This window comes from Benincasa hispida, chromosome 3, assembly GCF_027475165.1.
Source record: "Benincasa hispida cultivar pf3 chromosome 3, pf3_genome.v1.1, whole genome shotgun sequence".
In the NCBI taxonomy this organism is placed as follows: Eukaryota; Viridiplantae; Streptophyta; class Magnoliopsida; order Cucurbitales; family Cucurbitaceae; genus Benincasa; species Benincasa hispida.
This window is the reverse complement of record NC_143480.1, coordinates 36,098,225-36,113,526: the sequence shown is the minus strand read 5'-3', so window position 1 is coordinate 36,113,526 and position 15,302 is coordinate 36,098,225. Positions and strand designations below refer to the sequence as shown.

At 37.4% G+C, this 15,302-nt stretch overlaps 2 protein-coding genes and 1 long non-coding RNA gene across 3 annotated transcripts; all 3 read right to left on the bottom strand.

The window, feature by feature from the left end:
* Positions 1–804: 804 nt before the first annotated feature.
* On the bottom strand, positions 805–1,812 carry LOC120074330 (uncharacterized). Its single transcript, XR_005480958.2, has 2 exons — positions 1,447–1,812; positions 805–1,210 (listed from the first exon to the last, which is right to left on the bottom strand). It is a non-coding gene; the product is annotated as an uncharacterized LOC120074330 (long non-coding RNA).
* Positions 1,813–7,666: 5,854 nt separating this feature from the next.
* On the bottom strand, positions 7,667–9,630 carry MAT3 (methionine adenosyltransferase 3). The gene is made up of 2 exons (XM_039025445.2): positions 9,426–9,630; positions 7,667–9,112 (listed from the first exon to the last, which is right to left on the bottom strand). The coding sequence occupies exon 2, from the start codon at positions 9,103–9,105 to the stop codon at positions 7,933–7,935; it is 1,173 nt and encodes a 390-aa protein (XP_038881373.1). The 5' UTR covers positions 9,106–9,112; positions 9,426–9,630; the 3' UTR covers positions 7,667–7,932.
* A 1,512-nt stretch (positions 9,631–11,142) lies between these two features.
* On the bottom strand, positions 11,143–15,019 carry LOC120072635 (translation initiation factor). Its single transcript, XM_039025055.2, has 6 exons — positions 14,553–15,019; positions 12,766–12,863; positions 12,618–12,689; positions 12,406–12,530; positions 11,717–11,789; positions 11,143–11,646 (listed from the first exon to the last, which is right to left on the bottom strand). Exons 1-6 carry the CDS (start codon positions 14,992–14,994, stop codon positions 11,542–11,544), a joined length of 915 nt encoding a protein of 304 aa, XP_038880983.2. The 5' UTR covers positions 14,995–15,019; the 3' UTR covers positions 11,143–11,541.
* Positions 15,020–15,302: the final 283 nt, after the last annotated feature.

Genomic DNA, 15,302 nt, shown 5'->3' with positions numbered 1-15,302 from the left:
TTTTAGTTTAATAATTAAATGACAATTGTCGTGGTAAATTATTATCTGTGTCTATCACGATATAGATAGATTAGACATAGATAGACAGATTAGTCTATCGGAGATAAATAGTAAAATTTTATTATATTTATAAATATTTTAATTTATTTTTCTATATTCGATAACAACCTAAAATTTTATTCTAATCCTTGTTGAGGATTTTATCAAACAGGTGATCAAATTATAAGGGTGTAATTCTAATTTAATAATAAAAAAAGGGTGTATTTCTAATTATATTTCAACTTTCTCTAAACAAGGAGGAGATGAGTAACTAAGAAAGTGCTTCTAGCAATCAAGAGTTCAAGCATATTTTTCTTCTAATCAAGTCCTCCAAAACCAGTGTAAGCTTCCTTACAAAATGCCCCATCAATTTCTGTTTCCCATTTCCTTAATTTTTGGAGTTTTTCAAGGTACTTGATTGTTTGATTTTTCATTATTCATTTACTCTGCAAGCAATTATCAATTGTGGTGCATCCTGGTAAAGTCCAAACTTTACTGTAGCGGATTGAACGCAAGGTGTTTGAGGTTTTGCCTGTATGAGAAATACAAATAAGAAATGCCTCGGTCTTTCTTTCTCTCAAGTCTTAACATAGATAATGAATTAACATATGGCGCTTCTTGCTTCATATTTCATTTCACCATTCCTCTATGTTCTTAGTAACATTTTCATAATGGACAAATGTTGTAACGACTCAAATTTCTAATAAGTTTCTAGACGCTACTCTATGCATGCATAGGCTTGGCAATACATTTCTTGAAAAATAATTAAATAAAAGAGATAAAAAAAATTATTTCATTAAATAAAGTGCAAATAAATAAATAAGAGAAATCTTGAAAATACTGTTCGGGGTACCCCTAACCCAACTTTAAAATAAATAACAATTAAACAAATCAATAAATGAAATCAAGGAATATTTCATAGGATTTTAAAATGTCTGACTCCTAAACTAGACACTAGTAAACGAAACCTAAGTGCGGAAGACCAAGTCACAGATCTCTCTTGTCAGGCACCAGACATCTTTGCCCTTACCTGAAAATCACGAGAGAAAAAAAAAGGTGAGTATATATGTATACTCAATAAGCGACCCACTACTGGGCCCACTCAGCGATTTGTCAGCCTTCCCATCGGGACACGGGACACGGGACACAGGTGCACAACAACATCATAGGCCTGCATAAGGAGCAAACCCCGCTTTCATAAGTAGTGATCGCGGTGGGTACTAACATAAACATAAGTGGTGGTCCCAAAAGGACACCGTACGTAAACATAGAGTGTGGATCTGATGGTTCAGAGCATACGATGTGCACAACCCAATGGAAACGCTAGTCACTGCAATCTCATGCAATCTCATACAAACATAAGCATTCATCCAATGTCAAATCATGCTAAAGGAACCCAAAACTTACCCCCAAACAGAAAGATCGGGTGGAAACAACCGTGATCCTGCGACAACCAAAACTGTCCACGTCAAAACTGGCGGACAGCGCTTGGGTTTAGGCCGACGACTGGCAAATGGGAAGGACGGCGTGGCCTGGAAGAAGAATGCAGCTACGCCTCCTGGTCGATGACTTTGGGTCTAGACGAACGACAACGCCTCCTGGTGCGCGATCGACGGCGGCTATGGCTAGGTGGTGGGCTCCTCATGTGGCTAGAAGAAGAAAACCGAATGGGAGAAGAGGGTTTGAAGAGGGAAGCGTCAGTTGGGAGGAGAAGAAGAAGAAGATTTTCCCTTTTTCTTTTTTTTTTTTTACTGCACACATCCCGATGTCCCCTTTTTTAAATAACCAACCCTTAACCCTAATGCTTTTAAGAAAAGGCAAAACAAAACAAAAAATAAATAAATATGACAACCCCCAATTTTCACCTATTGACAAGAAAGATAATTTAGGGTCCGTTTGGTTTAACTTTTCAAATCTTTAATTTAAAAAATAAGTCATTTTGGAAAGAAAATTGAATTCATGACCACTCAAAATAACTTTTGAACTTTAAAGTTTATTTGTAAATAGTTTTTATCAAAAAAAAGTTTAAATAAAAATGATTTCTTTAAAAAACGCTTTTTCTTTGGTCAATCAAAACAAACCCAACTGTGAGATTAAATGTCAAAAATTACCAACAAACCTCTGCTTTTCATTATAGAGAGGTCATTGATAGAATATGGAGCTAAAAATAAACCTGGGTTTCTTGTTGTAAGAGCTCTTGGATTGGTTTGCTGATATATAGAACTTGCAGGGCTTATTGGGTTCTTTGTTGTTAGTTTCAGGTGTCTGCGCAGTCAGAATCTTCAAGTATTCTTGTCAGATGGGTAACAATTTTCCAAAGGTTTCTATCATCTATGCAGATATTGATTGATGAATGCCCAAAACAAAATTGTTTGAACTAGTATTTCATTCTTTTTTCTGTTAAATCATGCAGAGCTATTATGATTGTTTAGAATAAATTTGCTTTGATTTTGATTGAGTTTCTAGAAAGAGAATATATAATGTTACTAAATACGTAGTTGATTTACAATTGATACTTGGTTTCATTTATCATATATCTATTATTAATGTCATCATGTGATGTATCGAAAAAGGGTTGGTTTGCCCTAGGGGCTTATTTGTAATTCTCTTATGGGCCTAGGGCTTTATATCTGTCTATTTATTTGAGTAGTCTTCCTGTATTTCTGTATTACTTGAATAATAAAAAATAGTCTAGATCGTGGTTTTTTCTCCCTGGCCTAGGGTTTTCCAAGTAAATTATTCATGTATTTCTTTTCTCTTTCCTCTTTTATTTTCATCATGGTATCAAAGCAAGGTGACGAAACCCTAGCCACCATTGATGAATCTCCTTCGACGACCAATTTTAAGATAGCTGACACGATTAAGGAAGTTGTCCAACAATACCTAGAGATTTTCTTACCTCGCCTTCTTCAACAAATGAGTGCCGTCAGATAGACAACCCAATCCATCAACAGATAGATGGGTCGCGCCCAGACAAGGAGAATCGCAGACAGACTGAGTCACGGCCGGCCGTGGAAGAACATAGGAACCCTATCAGAGTCGTCGACGTATCGGGGGCAGAAGGATTTCGGCATCCAGATTTGAACGATGCCCAGCCTTACTTCAGCAGCAGATCTGTCAACCTCCTGGTGCAGACAATGTTTGACGATTAGATCTAATCGCAACCCAACCTTCTGCGCACACCAAATCGGTCGGCGGCGTCCAGACTCGACGATCCTTCACTGCAAATCCTCAGGTTCAGACTGGAAGCTGCGACAACTTCTTTGGCTCGACTAGCCGCGGCTTCATCGGTGGTGTCTCTGACCAGCAGCTTCCAACAGTAGATCAACCAGTCAATTCTAACTGCAGTGACGCTGGTCCTGTCATGTTTCCAGCGAACTCTTCGGCAGGTGTGAATGGGGTGTGTTCTGATGAGATTAAAAGCAAATTTCTTTTCCTTCAGCAACAACTCGTGGATTTTGGGTCAGTTCTTAGCACAAACTCGCAAAGTGCTCAACGGAGTCATCCAATTTACAGCTATGCTCCGAGAACCCGGTAAACTCTTTCCATTTTTTACCTACTGCAAATTTAATAATGGATCAATGGGACATTCTGCAAGAATTATTATTAGAGAAAAGCTAAATAGCCAAAATTATTTCTCCTAGTCGCAATCCATCAGAATGGCTCTTAAAGGAAGACAGAAATTTGGCTATCTAACTGGGGAGATACCCAAACCTGAACCTGGTAGCCCCTACAAACTATCTGAAGAGTAGAAGATTCATTGCTATGATAAGTTCGGTGAGTAGCATGAAACCTCAATTTGGCAGACCATTACTTTATACGGCAACTGCCAAAGACATTTGGAATGCAGTACAACAATTGTATTCAAAGAAGCAGAATACATCCCGCCTTTATATCTTACGCAAGCAAGTCCATGAATGTAAGCAAGGGACTATGGACGTAACGTCGTACTTCAACAAATTATCCTTGTTATGGAAAGAAATGGAGTTATGCCGTGAGATTATCTGGAAATGTACACATGGTGGGACGCAGTATTCCAAAATTGAGGAAGCTGATCGAGTGTATGATTTTTTGGCTGGGCTAAATCCGAAGTTCGACGGTGTTCGCAGCAGGATCTTGGGCCAACGTCCTACACCATCACTTATGGAGGTGTGCTCTGAAATACGCCTCGAAGAAGACAGTTCTAATGCCGTGAATATTTCAGTAGTTATATCTACTGAGGTTGCTGCTTTTGCCACCAAGTCCTCCAGATCTGACAGTGACAAGAAACCTCTACCTGTTTGTGAGCATTGCAAAAAACCATGATACACGAGAGACCAGTGCTGGAAGCTGCATGGAAAACCTCCAAATTACAATAGACATCAGTCATAGGACAAGACTGGTCCTGGACGAGCTCTGGTCAGCGACTCGGCGAATGATAAGGCCTCGATTCCACTTCAAGCTGACGGTTAGAGTAACTTAAGTGTTGTTGGGGTCAGTGCAATTGCACACTCAGGTACGACTCAGTAATTTGGTTTTATTAGCATTAATGGAAAACGACCCTGGATTGTGGATTCCGGAGCAACAGATCACCTGACCGGGTATTCTAATCATTTTATATCATATCACGCGAGCGCCAAAAATGAAAAGATTAAAATCGCAAATGGGTCCTTTGCCTCTGTCGCAGGGAAAGGACATCTTTCTCCGTTTGATGGTTTAATATTGCATGATGTGTTGCATGTTCCTAGAATTTCGTACAACTAATTATCTGTCAGTACAAGGGACCTGAACTGCCAGACTGTTTTCTCACCCGACATTGTTTTGTTTCAGGATCTGAGCTCGGGGACGATGATTGACATTGCCCGGCACGATAGAGGGCTCTATTTCCTGACTGATGAAACTTCCTTTAAGGATGGTTATAGGACTAGTTTTATTTCTTTGAATTTCTATACTGTTGAAACCGATTTTATGTTATGGCATTACCATTTGGGACATCCCAATTTTCAATATATGAAGTATCTTTTTCCGCATTTATTTCATAATATTAATTTATCATCCTTACAGTGCGATGTGTGTATCCGGGCAAAACAAAGTCGTGTTTCTTTTCACTCTCAGCCTTTTAAACCGTCTAACCTTTCAGTCTTATCCACAGTGATATCTAGGATCCTTCATCAACCACTACCTCTACAGGAAAACGGTGGTTTGTCACCTTTATTGACAATCACACCAGACTGATCTGGGTCTTTCTTTTGACCGATAAGTCTGAGGTGTCCTCTGTTTTCCAACAATTCTATGCGACCGTAGAAACCCAGTTCAACACAAAAATTGTCATTTTACGGAGTGACAACGGGTGTGAATTCGTTAATAACTCGTTTAGGGACTTCCTAGTCTCTAAAGGAATTATCCATCAAAGCTTGTGTGCCTATACTCTCCAGCAAAATGGAGTAGCTAAGAGGAAAAATAGACGTTTAGTGGAGGTCGCTCGTTCCCTTATGATATCTACCTCTCTTCCTTCCTATCTGTGGGGCGATGCTATTCTCACTACAGCCCACTTATCAACTGCATGCCTTCCCGTGTCTTAGCCTTTCATACTCCTCTTGACTATTTCAAAGAATTGTATCCCAACACCGGTTAATTCCTGACGTACCTCTATGGGTGTTTGGATATGTTGTCTTCGTCCATACCCACGGTCCCAATCGTACGAAATTCACTCCTTGTGCCCAGAAATGTGTCTTTGTTGAGTACCCTCTTCATCAACGTGGATACAAGTGTTATCATTCCTCCTCTTGGAAATACTTTGTGTCTATGGATATCACCTTTCTCGAGGATCAACCTTTCTTTCCCATTAGTCCTCTTCAGGAGGAGAGTCCTAGTGAAGAGGCTAACTGGTCCACGTATTCCATTCCCCTAGAGGTGTCGGTTGAACCTGAACATCCTAGCCCTGTTCTCCCTAGTCCTGTTCTTCCCACTAATCAAGTCCCTTGGATAACTTACTACAGGAAGAATCTCAGGAAGGAAACAGTGTCGTTTGTCGCTTCTTCGGCTCCAGTTCATTAGTTTGACTCGATCTCAGTCCCAGGTATGAACATCCTTGTTTTTTATACTGATGATTGTATTTAGACTAATAATTGCAGAGTGGACAGAGATATAGAGATTGATGAAAATGATGAGAAAATAGTGGGAATTGAGGAGGATGAAGAAACTGATGGAAACAACAACACTAAGGAAATAACTCTAGCAAACGAGAACAGTGGAAGGGAAGGTGATTGTGTGGGAAGTCCTTCTAAAGAAAGATCCAAAGATCAGACGGCTAGCTGCAGTAAGAAACTTGAAGAAGAGAAAAACCGTGATGTGTCTCTCGATCTTCCAATTGCCTTGAAAAAAGGGACTAGGTCATGTACAAAGTTCCCTATGCATAGTTACATGACATATAGTAACCTATCTCCTGAGTTCAAGGCTCTCACTACCAGTCTAGATACGGTAATGGTTCCAAGTAATATACATGTTGCCATGGAAACTCCTGAGTGGAAGACTGCAGTTATGGAAGAAATAAAAGCTCTAGAGAAAAATGAGACATGGGAACAGGTTGCTCTTCCTGAGGGGCACAAGACAGTTAGATGTAAATGGATTTTTACTGTCAAGTACAAATCCGGAGATTGGTAGCCAAAGGCTTTACTCAAACCTTTGGTATTGATTACTCTGTGACATTCTCTCATGTGGCCAAACTCAATACGATCTGGATGTTGTTATCTGTTGCTGTTAATAAAGATTGGCCTTTGCACCAATAGGATGTGAAGAATGAGTTTCTTAATGGAGAACTCGAAGAAGAAGTCTATATGAGCCCTCCACCCGGCTTCGAAAACCAATTTAAGCATCGGGTTTGTAGATTGAAGAAGTCACTGTATGGGTTGAAACAGTCTCCAAGAGCCTGGTTTGACAGATTCACCACGTTTGTTAAAACATAGGGGTATGATCAGGGGCAAGACCAGTTTACAAAGAAGTCTGGTTCAGGAAAGTTCTCAGTACTTATTTGTGTATGTAGATGACATTGTACTGGCCGGTGATGATACTGATGAAATTATAAGAAAAATTGTGATACTTCCTTAGAAGGGAGGTAGCTCAATTTAAGAAGGGTATCTTTATCTCACAACAAAAGTATACTCTAGATCTCCTCAAAGAAACAGAAATGACTGGGTGTAAACCTGTAGACATCCCTGCGGAGTATAATGCCAAGCTGAGTAATGTTAACAATGGAGCCCCTGTTAATGTTGTCAGTCAATTCATGCAAGCTCCCTATGAGGAACATATGACGACCATCGTAAAATGCATTCGATGTCCTTACAAAGTATTGCCAACAATCCGGTCAAGCACGATAGGACAAGACAGTGAGCTTTCAATGAAATTGTTCTGTGACAATATTGACAGACATTTCATTAAAGAAAGACTTGACAATGGGATTGCAGATGTCCTTACAAAGGGGTTGGGTCTGATTGATATTTACGCCCCAACTTGAAGGGGAGTGTCGAAAAAGGGTTGGTTTGCCCTAGGAGCTTATTTGTAATTCTCTTATGGGCTTAGGGCTTTTCTATTTATTTTAAATTATTCGTGTGATGAAATTCTTTTTTCAGGTGAAAGCAACAAACAGAAGTAAGGGTAAAAGTTTAATTTAAAATGCCAAATGAAAAGAAAAAAGAACATAGAAGAATTCAAAGTTGTACATAACTCAGGACAGGGCTGCCTCAGCTAATAAGAGAGCTGGCAAATCTCAGCCACGCTTCTCACTTGAGTTTACAAAAACATTTAAAAAAAAAAACAAACAAACAAACAAATTGTGTATGGAAAAAAGCTTCTTTATTTTTTCTGCAAGCACACTGATGGTTGTGATGATCACTTGTAGACATTAAATTGAGCCAATTAGGCATTTGGCTTGAGAAGTTTTACAGTTTCCCAAGTGAAATCTGCGTCGTCACGGCCGAAATGACCATAAGCAGCCGTCTTTTGGTATCTGAAGTTTCCTCCTCTCTTCAAGTCAAGATTGATTGCAATCATTCCAGGCCTAAAGTCAAAGTTCTCCTTAATCAAGGCAAGGATGTCTTTATCTGGGATTTTTCCTGTTTTGTAGGTGTCTACAAACACTGACAAAGGTTCTGCTACTCCTATTGCATAAGAAACTTGCACGATACAGCGACGAGCAAGTCCCGAAGCAACTATACTCTTTGCTGCTTGCCTAACAATATAAGCACCACTTCTATCTACCTTGGTTGGATCCTTCCCTGAGAATGCACCACCACCATGAGCACCCCACCCTCCGTAGGTATCAATGATGATCTTCCTTCCTGTCAATCCTGCATCACCATGAGGTCCTCCAATGACGAAACGACCGGATGGATTGAGATGGAAGATAGTCTTGTCGTCGAGATACTTTGCTGGTATGACAGGTTTTATGACATGCTCTTTCAGATCTTTAGCAATTTGTTCGTTTGTTACCGTCTCGTCGTGTTGGGTTGAGATTAGAACAGTATGGACCCTGACCGGGACCATGGCTCCATTGTCATTCTTGTACTCGACGGTCACTTGTGTCTTACCGTCAGGTCGAAGCCACGGGCAGGTTTTGTTCTTCCTGACCTCAGTGAGCTTAGCACCAAGTTTTGTAGCAAGGACATGAGTGAGTGGCATTAGCTCTGGGGTTTCATCTGTGGCATAACCAAACATATGGCCTTGATCACCAGCTCCAATCTCCTCAGGTTTCTTGGTCAAGTGTCCATGGACACCTTGGGCAATGTCAGGGCTTTGTTGTTCAATATTCACAAGAACCTTGCAGTTGTCGGCATCAAGACCGACATCGGCGGAGACAAATCCAATTCCTCTGCAAGTATCTCGAACTATTTTCTCATAGTTGACGTTAGCCTTTGTTGTGATCTCACCAAACACCATGACCATGTTGGTTTTAGTGCAGGTCTCACAAGCGACCTTACTCTCGGGATCTTGTTCAAGACATGCATCGAGGATAGCATCGGAAACCTGGTCGCAAAGCTTGTCGGGATGGCCCTCATTGACAGATTCAGAAGTGAAGAGGAAGGTATCCATTATAGGACTGACACAAATAATGGCAAAGAGTTGGTTTCCAAAACAAACGCAATTGACATTACATTATATTGGAAGGAATAGAAATAGCAACAAAAACAAAAATCAACGATTTCATATAACATAAGATGTACAAAACAGCCAACCATAAATCAATCAACTATTGACACAAAAATATTTTCATTTATAATGAAATTGTGATTCTTTTACACTGAGAATGAGAGATACATTTGACAATAAGTTGAATATTATAGAGTGATCAAGCAATGAGTAATAAAATCTGGAAAATGTATGAATTAAAACAGAGATGAAAAACAAAGAACCTGAGAATTGAAGAAAAGGCCTGAGGAATTTCGAAGCTTGAAAAGGATTAAAAGAAAGAGGAGGAAGTTGAGAGAAGAAATGGAGTATGAAAGAGTTTTATAGGTTAGAGGGAAGAATTAACGAATGGAAGAGTCCCAATTCCAAAGAATCGTTCCTTCCTCAGCAATTTTAGGGAGTTTTCAACTGCCTCATCACTTCTCTTCCACTCTTCTCAACCCACCATGTAACTATATTTAGGTTTATCACAATTTTTTTTTTTTAAAAAAAATTATTACATTTTAATTTAGAGATCCATGATTTTTTTTTTTTTTTTAGTTCGAAAGGTAAATTTTTAATTTTAAAAGTTTATGGACCAAAAAGACAGATCTCAAAGTTTAAAGATTAAATTTATAATTTATCCTAAAATAAATTAACGATAAAAAAAAATCAAATCCATTAAGTTTTTAGTAAAAATAAAATGCATTTTGATGCCAACTTGAATGTAGCCTTTACAATATTAGTATAATTCAATCATAATTAATAAGTACTCCTTTCGAGTAAAAAATTAAAATTCTCTTACTCTTATTTATACTTAAAAAAAGAAAAAGATATTCATGGCTTTTCTTGATGTTGAGGTTTCAATATCTCCACAATTTATTGTACGTAAAATGTGATATTATAGTTAGTAGTAAGTGATCAAATTATTTTAAATTTGTAATATCATTTTAAATAACAAATATTACCTGAGATTTATTCTTGCATGGGCACTTCAAAAATAGAAATTGGGATTGGTCACATAGTTAAATGTATTAAAAACCTACCTAATTTCTTATAGCCATCACTTACAAATTTTTGGTGAATGGTTGAGTAAGAAATGACCAAACTATTGAAATGAGCATACTTTTGATTGATATTTGACAATATTGCATGAGGTTTCTCTTGTTGGTTAATACTTCAATTCTGGTGGGGTTGGTGAGATAAAGCACACTTGTGAATTATATTGATGGTAGGTCATTTCATATAAGTTCAACCATCAAATTAGCTCATGGGATCTAAAACATTCAAAGTTGGAGTAGAACTTTATGCAAGATTCACTTTATTTGGTTGTTCAACCTTTGATATATTCTTAAAGTTGATTTACAAAGTAATCCAACAAATTATTAAACTTTAAAAGTTATTTACTAGATTTTTTTGTGTCTCATAGATCTTTTAAGTTAAAAAATAATATCGTTTCTAATTATATTTATAACATATTTTAACATTTATTTTAAAATTGAGTTTTGAGCTTGATTAGACATTAAAACTCCAAATTTGTGTCCAATAAATTTGTGAATTTTACAAAGTATTGAATGACTCAAAGACAAGTTTGTAGACTTATATGATACAAACTTAAAAATTTATAAATCTATTCAAACTTCATTTGGTAATCATTTACTTTTTTGGTGTTTGATATTTGGTTTTTCAAAATTGTATTTGTTTTTTCATAATTATTACTCATCATTTTCATATTTCCAAGGTAAACATATATTCTTCATCAAATTTCAATTAAAAATTATTTTTTTGAAAGCTACTTTCTTTTTTGGACAAAATACAGTTTTAATCCTTGAAGTTTTAAGCTCATGTCTATTTGATCTACAAAGTTTTCAAATTTAAATTAAAGTAATTGGTAAAAATGGCATTTATAAACTTAATTATCATAAAGAAAAGGAACCAGAACTAAACGACGACGAAAAAGGATTAAATGTAAGAAAACCATCTCAAGGGTTCAAACCGTATATTAATACACATGATCACACTTAACATATAAATTGATTGTCTCAATATACATAACAAAGCAATTAGAAAACAAGATTAAACATATACTATCACCAACAGCAAGAAAAAGAATAAGTAGCAAATGAAAGGCCCTACATAGATTGGTGAAAATATGAGAACAATGAATAAACAGTGAACACGGAAGGCAGCCCGGAATAATACCCGAGGAAAAGGCAGTAAAATGAAGTTTTCCTCATCTGAGAGGGGATTGCGCCAAGGCATCTTTGTTACGATTGCAGGCTGCGTGACGATGAAAGAAGATTGTATTGAAAGAAAGATTCGGAATAACCTATGCGGTTCTTCAATACATGCCGTTAAGATTTAGTAACTGAGGCCAAGTTGAAGTCCAAGTGCAGCATGGATGAGAAACAGTGTCATGATTCCACTACCCAAAATACCATGAACATTCCTCAGCCCAGGATTATTCTGCACATGGGAATAACAATAAGAGGACAAGTAGTAGGGAAAGGAAGGTTAAGCATTGGTCAATCGTTACCTCAAAAAGTGAAGGCAGGAGAGTTTGTACAGTCAAGAGTGTGAGGCCGATGAACCCCGTTACAGCATGCGGACTAGAGATAAGACGAAACCGAAGTTAAGATTATATTGACAGCTTTTGTCTGAGTTGAATTTTGGTCCTAGGAACTTATGCTAAGTCATTATAAAAATAATTAATAAGCTGTCATAGAAGTGCTTCATATGAATTTTTTTCGTTCAAAAGAAACCTAACTTTCATTGAAAAATGAAAGAATACAGAGACAAAAAATAAGCGAAACAACAGGAGCCCAACACTAACTATAGAAAGGACTCCAATACGAAAAACAAAAACAAGAACAATATCATAATTATAAAACAATCAAGTGACGGATGCCCAAAAGAAAGCATTAAATCTCACCAAATTCCAAACCTCTCTAAATTTCTCCACAATTCCTAAAAAAAACTGCTATTGCACTCGGATCAAATACCCCAAAAAATAGAAAAGAAGCTCGCTTGCCACAACATTTTACCCTTTTCACTAAGGGGGTACAAAACCAACTCCAAAGTTGTTCTTAGAAATAATCAACTTGGGGCAGGAGTTAAAGTTGATAAAGTAGTTCGGAATTTGGACAGAATGATGCAATTGAAATTAAACCAATGTGCTTTGATAAGGAGGGAGAAAAGGGTAGAGAAATTGGTTTATCACTGTACCTCTCGAATATAGGTTTGTCTGATGTAAGTAGAGATGTGATTCCACCTGTTGCTCCAAGAGCGAAAAAGAAAAACATCCCGCCTAGAAGCTTTGGATGCAAGTCTTTGGCATTAGCCTTCTCCTCCTGGATCAGTTCAAATGTACGATGTAACTAGATTGTGAATGGAGACTTTCTGTAAGTGCAGAAAAGGTCTGAAGCTAATATTCATACCACGTTGTCAGAGTAACGGATTCGAAAACCTAAATATGTTCCATAGCCACCCATGGCGAAGAGCACAACAGCCTAATCAGGACACAGCTCGGATTAGAAAATCAATGATAACATTACTACATAAGAAGCAAAACAAAAGAAAACTTGCCATGTTGCCAGGATGACCCCAATGTACCAGCCATTCAGGAAGATTCCAAGATTTAACAAGCTCAACGAAAGGACCAAAGAGAGACCTCACAGTTCCCGCTGTCATTTAGGTATCCATTCAAGTTCATGACAAGTGACCAAAGATTGCATCTCACCTCAATTAAAAGGAAAGAATGAAAAGAAAAATATTATCTATTTGTGCTTTCATGTGCATATGTCTAAGAAAGAAACAATTTATTAACTTGTATTTCATGAACATATATACAAAAGGAAGAACAAGTCGTCCTGTGAAGAAATGCAAAGGGAGATGTATATTTCTTTTAGATAACTCCTCATTCTTCAATGAGCGAATTCCAAAAAAGGGCTAACTACAAGATGCTTTGGCTACTAGTAATCTAAATCCAACGACTCATAAGGTTTCTTTTCTTATTTTCAAATGCTCTTATATTTGCTTCCATCAGAATATCCCACGTCTCAATCAGAATGAAATTAGTCCACCAAATGGACTTCAATCTTGCCTTCTTTACTCTGAAACCGCCAGCTGGAAAACCTAATCTATCAACTCTCAAAGGGGGCAACAAATTAAGATAAACAGTTTTGAGAAAAGAGCAGAATCTATTCAAAATTAGTTTACTCCAAAATTGAAACAGGGCAAAAATATTGAAAGTGAAGAATCCCACCTCGGTTAAATTGAAAAATGGGGATGGGCTCTAAGTCTATAGAAAGAGTCCATGCCCTTGGTTTTCAGTCGTCCCAATTAGAAACAATTTAAGCTTGAGTGTGCGGGTGTAAATAATATAAAAGCTTTGAATGAGTGCTCTTGTAATTGGGATCAGAAGAGAAAATTGTTCTACGTGATTGTAACAATTTTTCACAAAATGGATTTCTTGCTGGTAGCCTATGGCTTTCTCCAAATCAGGAGTTTTCCATGTAAATTCTTGTATTCTCAGTTTTTATTGATTTCTTTTAATTTTTCTGTTATTTTTATGTTTTTTCTAGAAGTGAGAGGTTTTTCCCAACAAGTGATAACCTAACCTAGTCGGTAGAATCCTCAAGTGCCGAACAGAGGTGTAGTGGAGCCTCGAAAGTAGTCACGATGTGATCCGTGGTTGAACTTTACTGGATAGATTGGGTACTTTGGTGAACAAGAGCAAGCCTTGATAAGAGTTAGAAGGTTGGAGGACTATTTGAGAGGAGACTATGTGATCCTTTGTTAGAGAGGAGGATTGTTAGAAATGCGACCAAAATCCCCGATTGCTTAAATAAGGGGTGATCATGAGTTTATAAGGGAAAACGACTATCTCCAATGATATGAAGCCTTTCGAAGTGAAACCAAAAGCAAAAGCATGAAGATTTATGTCTAAAGTAGACAATATCATACCATTGTAGAGATGATTGGAGGATGATCGTCTGCAGACACAAGATTCGAAAAGTGTAAACAAGATTAAGTCTAAACTGCATAAACTGTTCAGTACAGACGTAATGTGCCTTGAAGAACACAGAATTCGTAAAGAAGTTCGAATTCACTTCTCTCGCATAATTTTTATTGAGATAGTGTGAGCATTGCAAAAAGTTTCTTCGCAACAATCCCATAAGTTCGGAGCGACAACAAAATCTCCTTTCGTAATACCACTAACACATCAAAAACAGTCTAAGGTCAAGTAAAGTACAAATCATTCTACATCGAGAAGATACAGTAAAGCGTTGACTCCAGAAGAAAACAGAAACCAATCACTCAAATTCAAGACAACATAAAAACACTGAATAACGAGAGAAGTGAGTGAGTACCTCCAGGAAGCGCAGCGATGAACAGTAAAGGAAAAGGCGATAGAGAGTACAAACGCGTCTCGCTTGTTTCCTTCATTTCCACAAAATCACCGAACTCGTCGTCCCGTGCAAAAGACGGATTGAACCGAACGCTTGTCCTTGAAGTCACAGGGGAAGCCAAAGAGAAAGAAGAATCGCGAGGGAGCTTCGGATGATATGGGAACGAAATGGGGAATGAAGTGGAAGGTAATGGAGGTGATGATACCTTGGTTAAGCACATGTAAGAAGAAGAAGAAGAAGAAGCTGCAGTTAGCGTAGCCATGGAGAGACGGAGAGAGAGATAACGATGCTTGGAATGTGAGTTCCAGAGAATGGATTTCGAATGGAAGAGACAGTGATGAGTAAAGGAAGAAAAAGTGTGTAGAAGAAATGGAGGGAAAGGTCTAGAAAGAGACACGCTCATACTTCTCACCTCTATTTCTATTATTCAACCAACTTTTTACTCTTTTATCTTAATTCATTTTATTTGAAAATTTCCCACAAAACATCATCTTTTGGTTAATTATAAGGATATAAATAAATACATACATATATATTCTATTATGCAGTCGCACACAATTAAAAATTGTCACCAGATAATTTTTTATTTTTTAAAAATTAATTAAAAATAGTTTTTATATATATAAAGGAATGGAGAATATAGACTATATTAATCGTTATTTGTTGATTATATAAATTTTATCGACTAGATTTTAAGTGAAAAAAATAACT

Coding starts and splice junctions, on each gene's coding strand:
- MAT3 (XM_039025445.2), bottom strand. CDS start 9,105: ATGGATACCTTCCTCTTCACTTCTGAATCTGTCAATGAGGGCCATCCC.
- LOC120072635 (XM_039025055.2), bottom strand. CDS start 14,994: ATGAGCGTGTCTCTTTCTAGACCTTTCCCTCCATTTCTTCTACACACT. Junction 12,531..12,617: donor TCCGTTACTCTGACAACGTG/GTATGAATATTA, acceptor GAACTGATCCAG/GAGGAGAAGGCTAATGCCAA. Junction 11,647..11,716: donor TCCTGCCTTCACTTTTTGAG/GTAACGATTGAC, acceptor TCCCATGTGCAG/AATAATCCTGGGCTGAGGAA.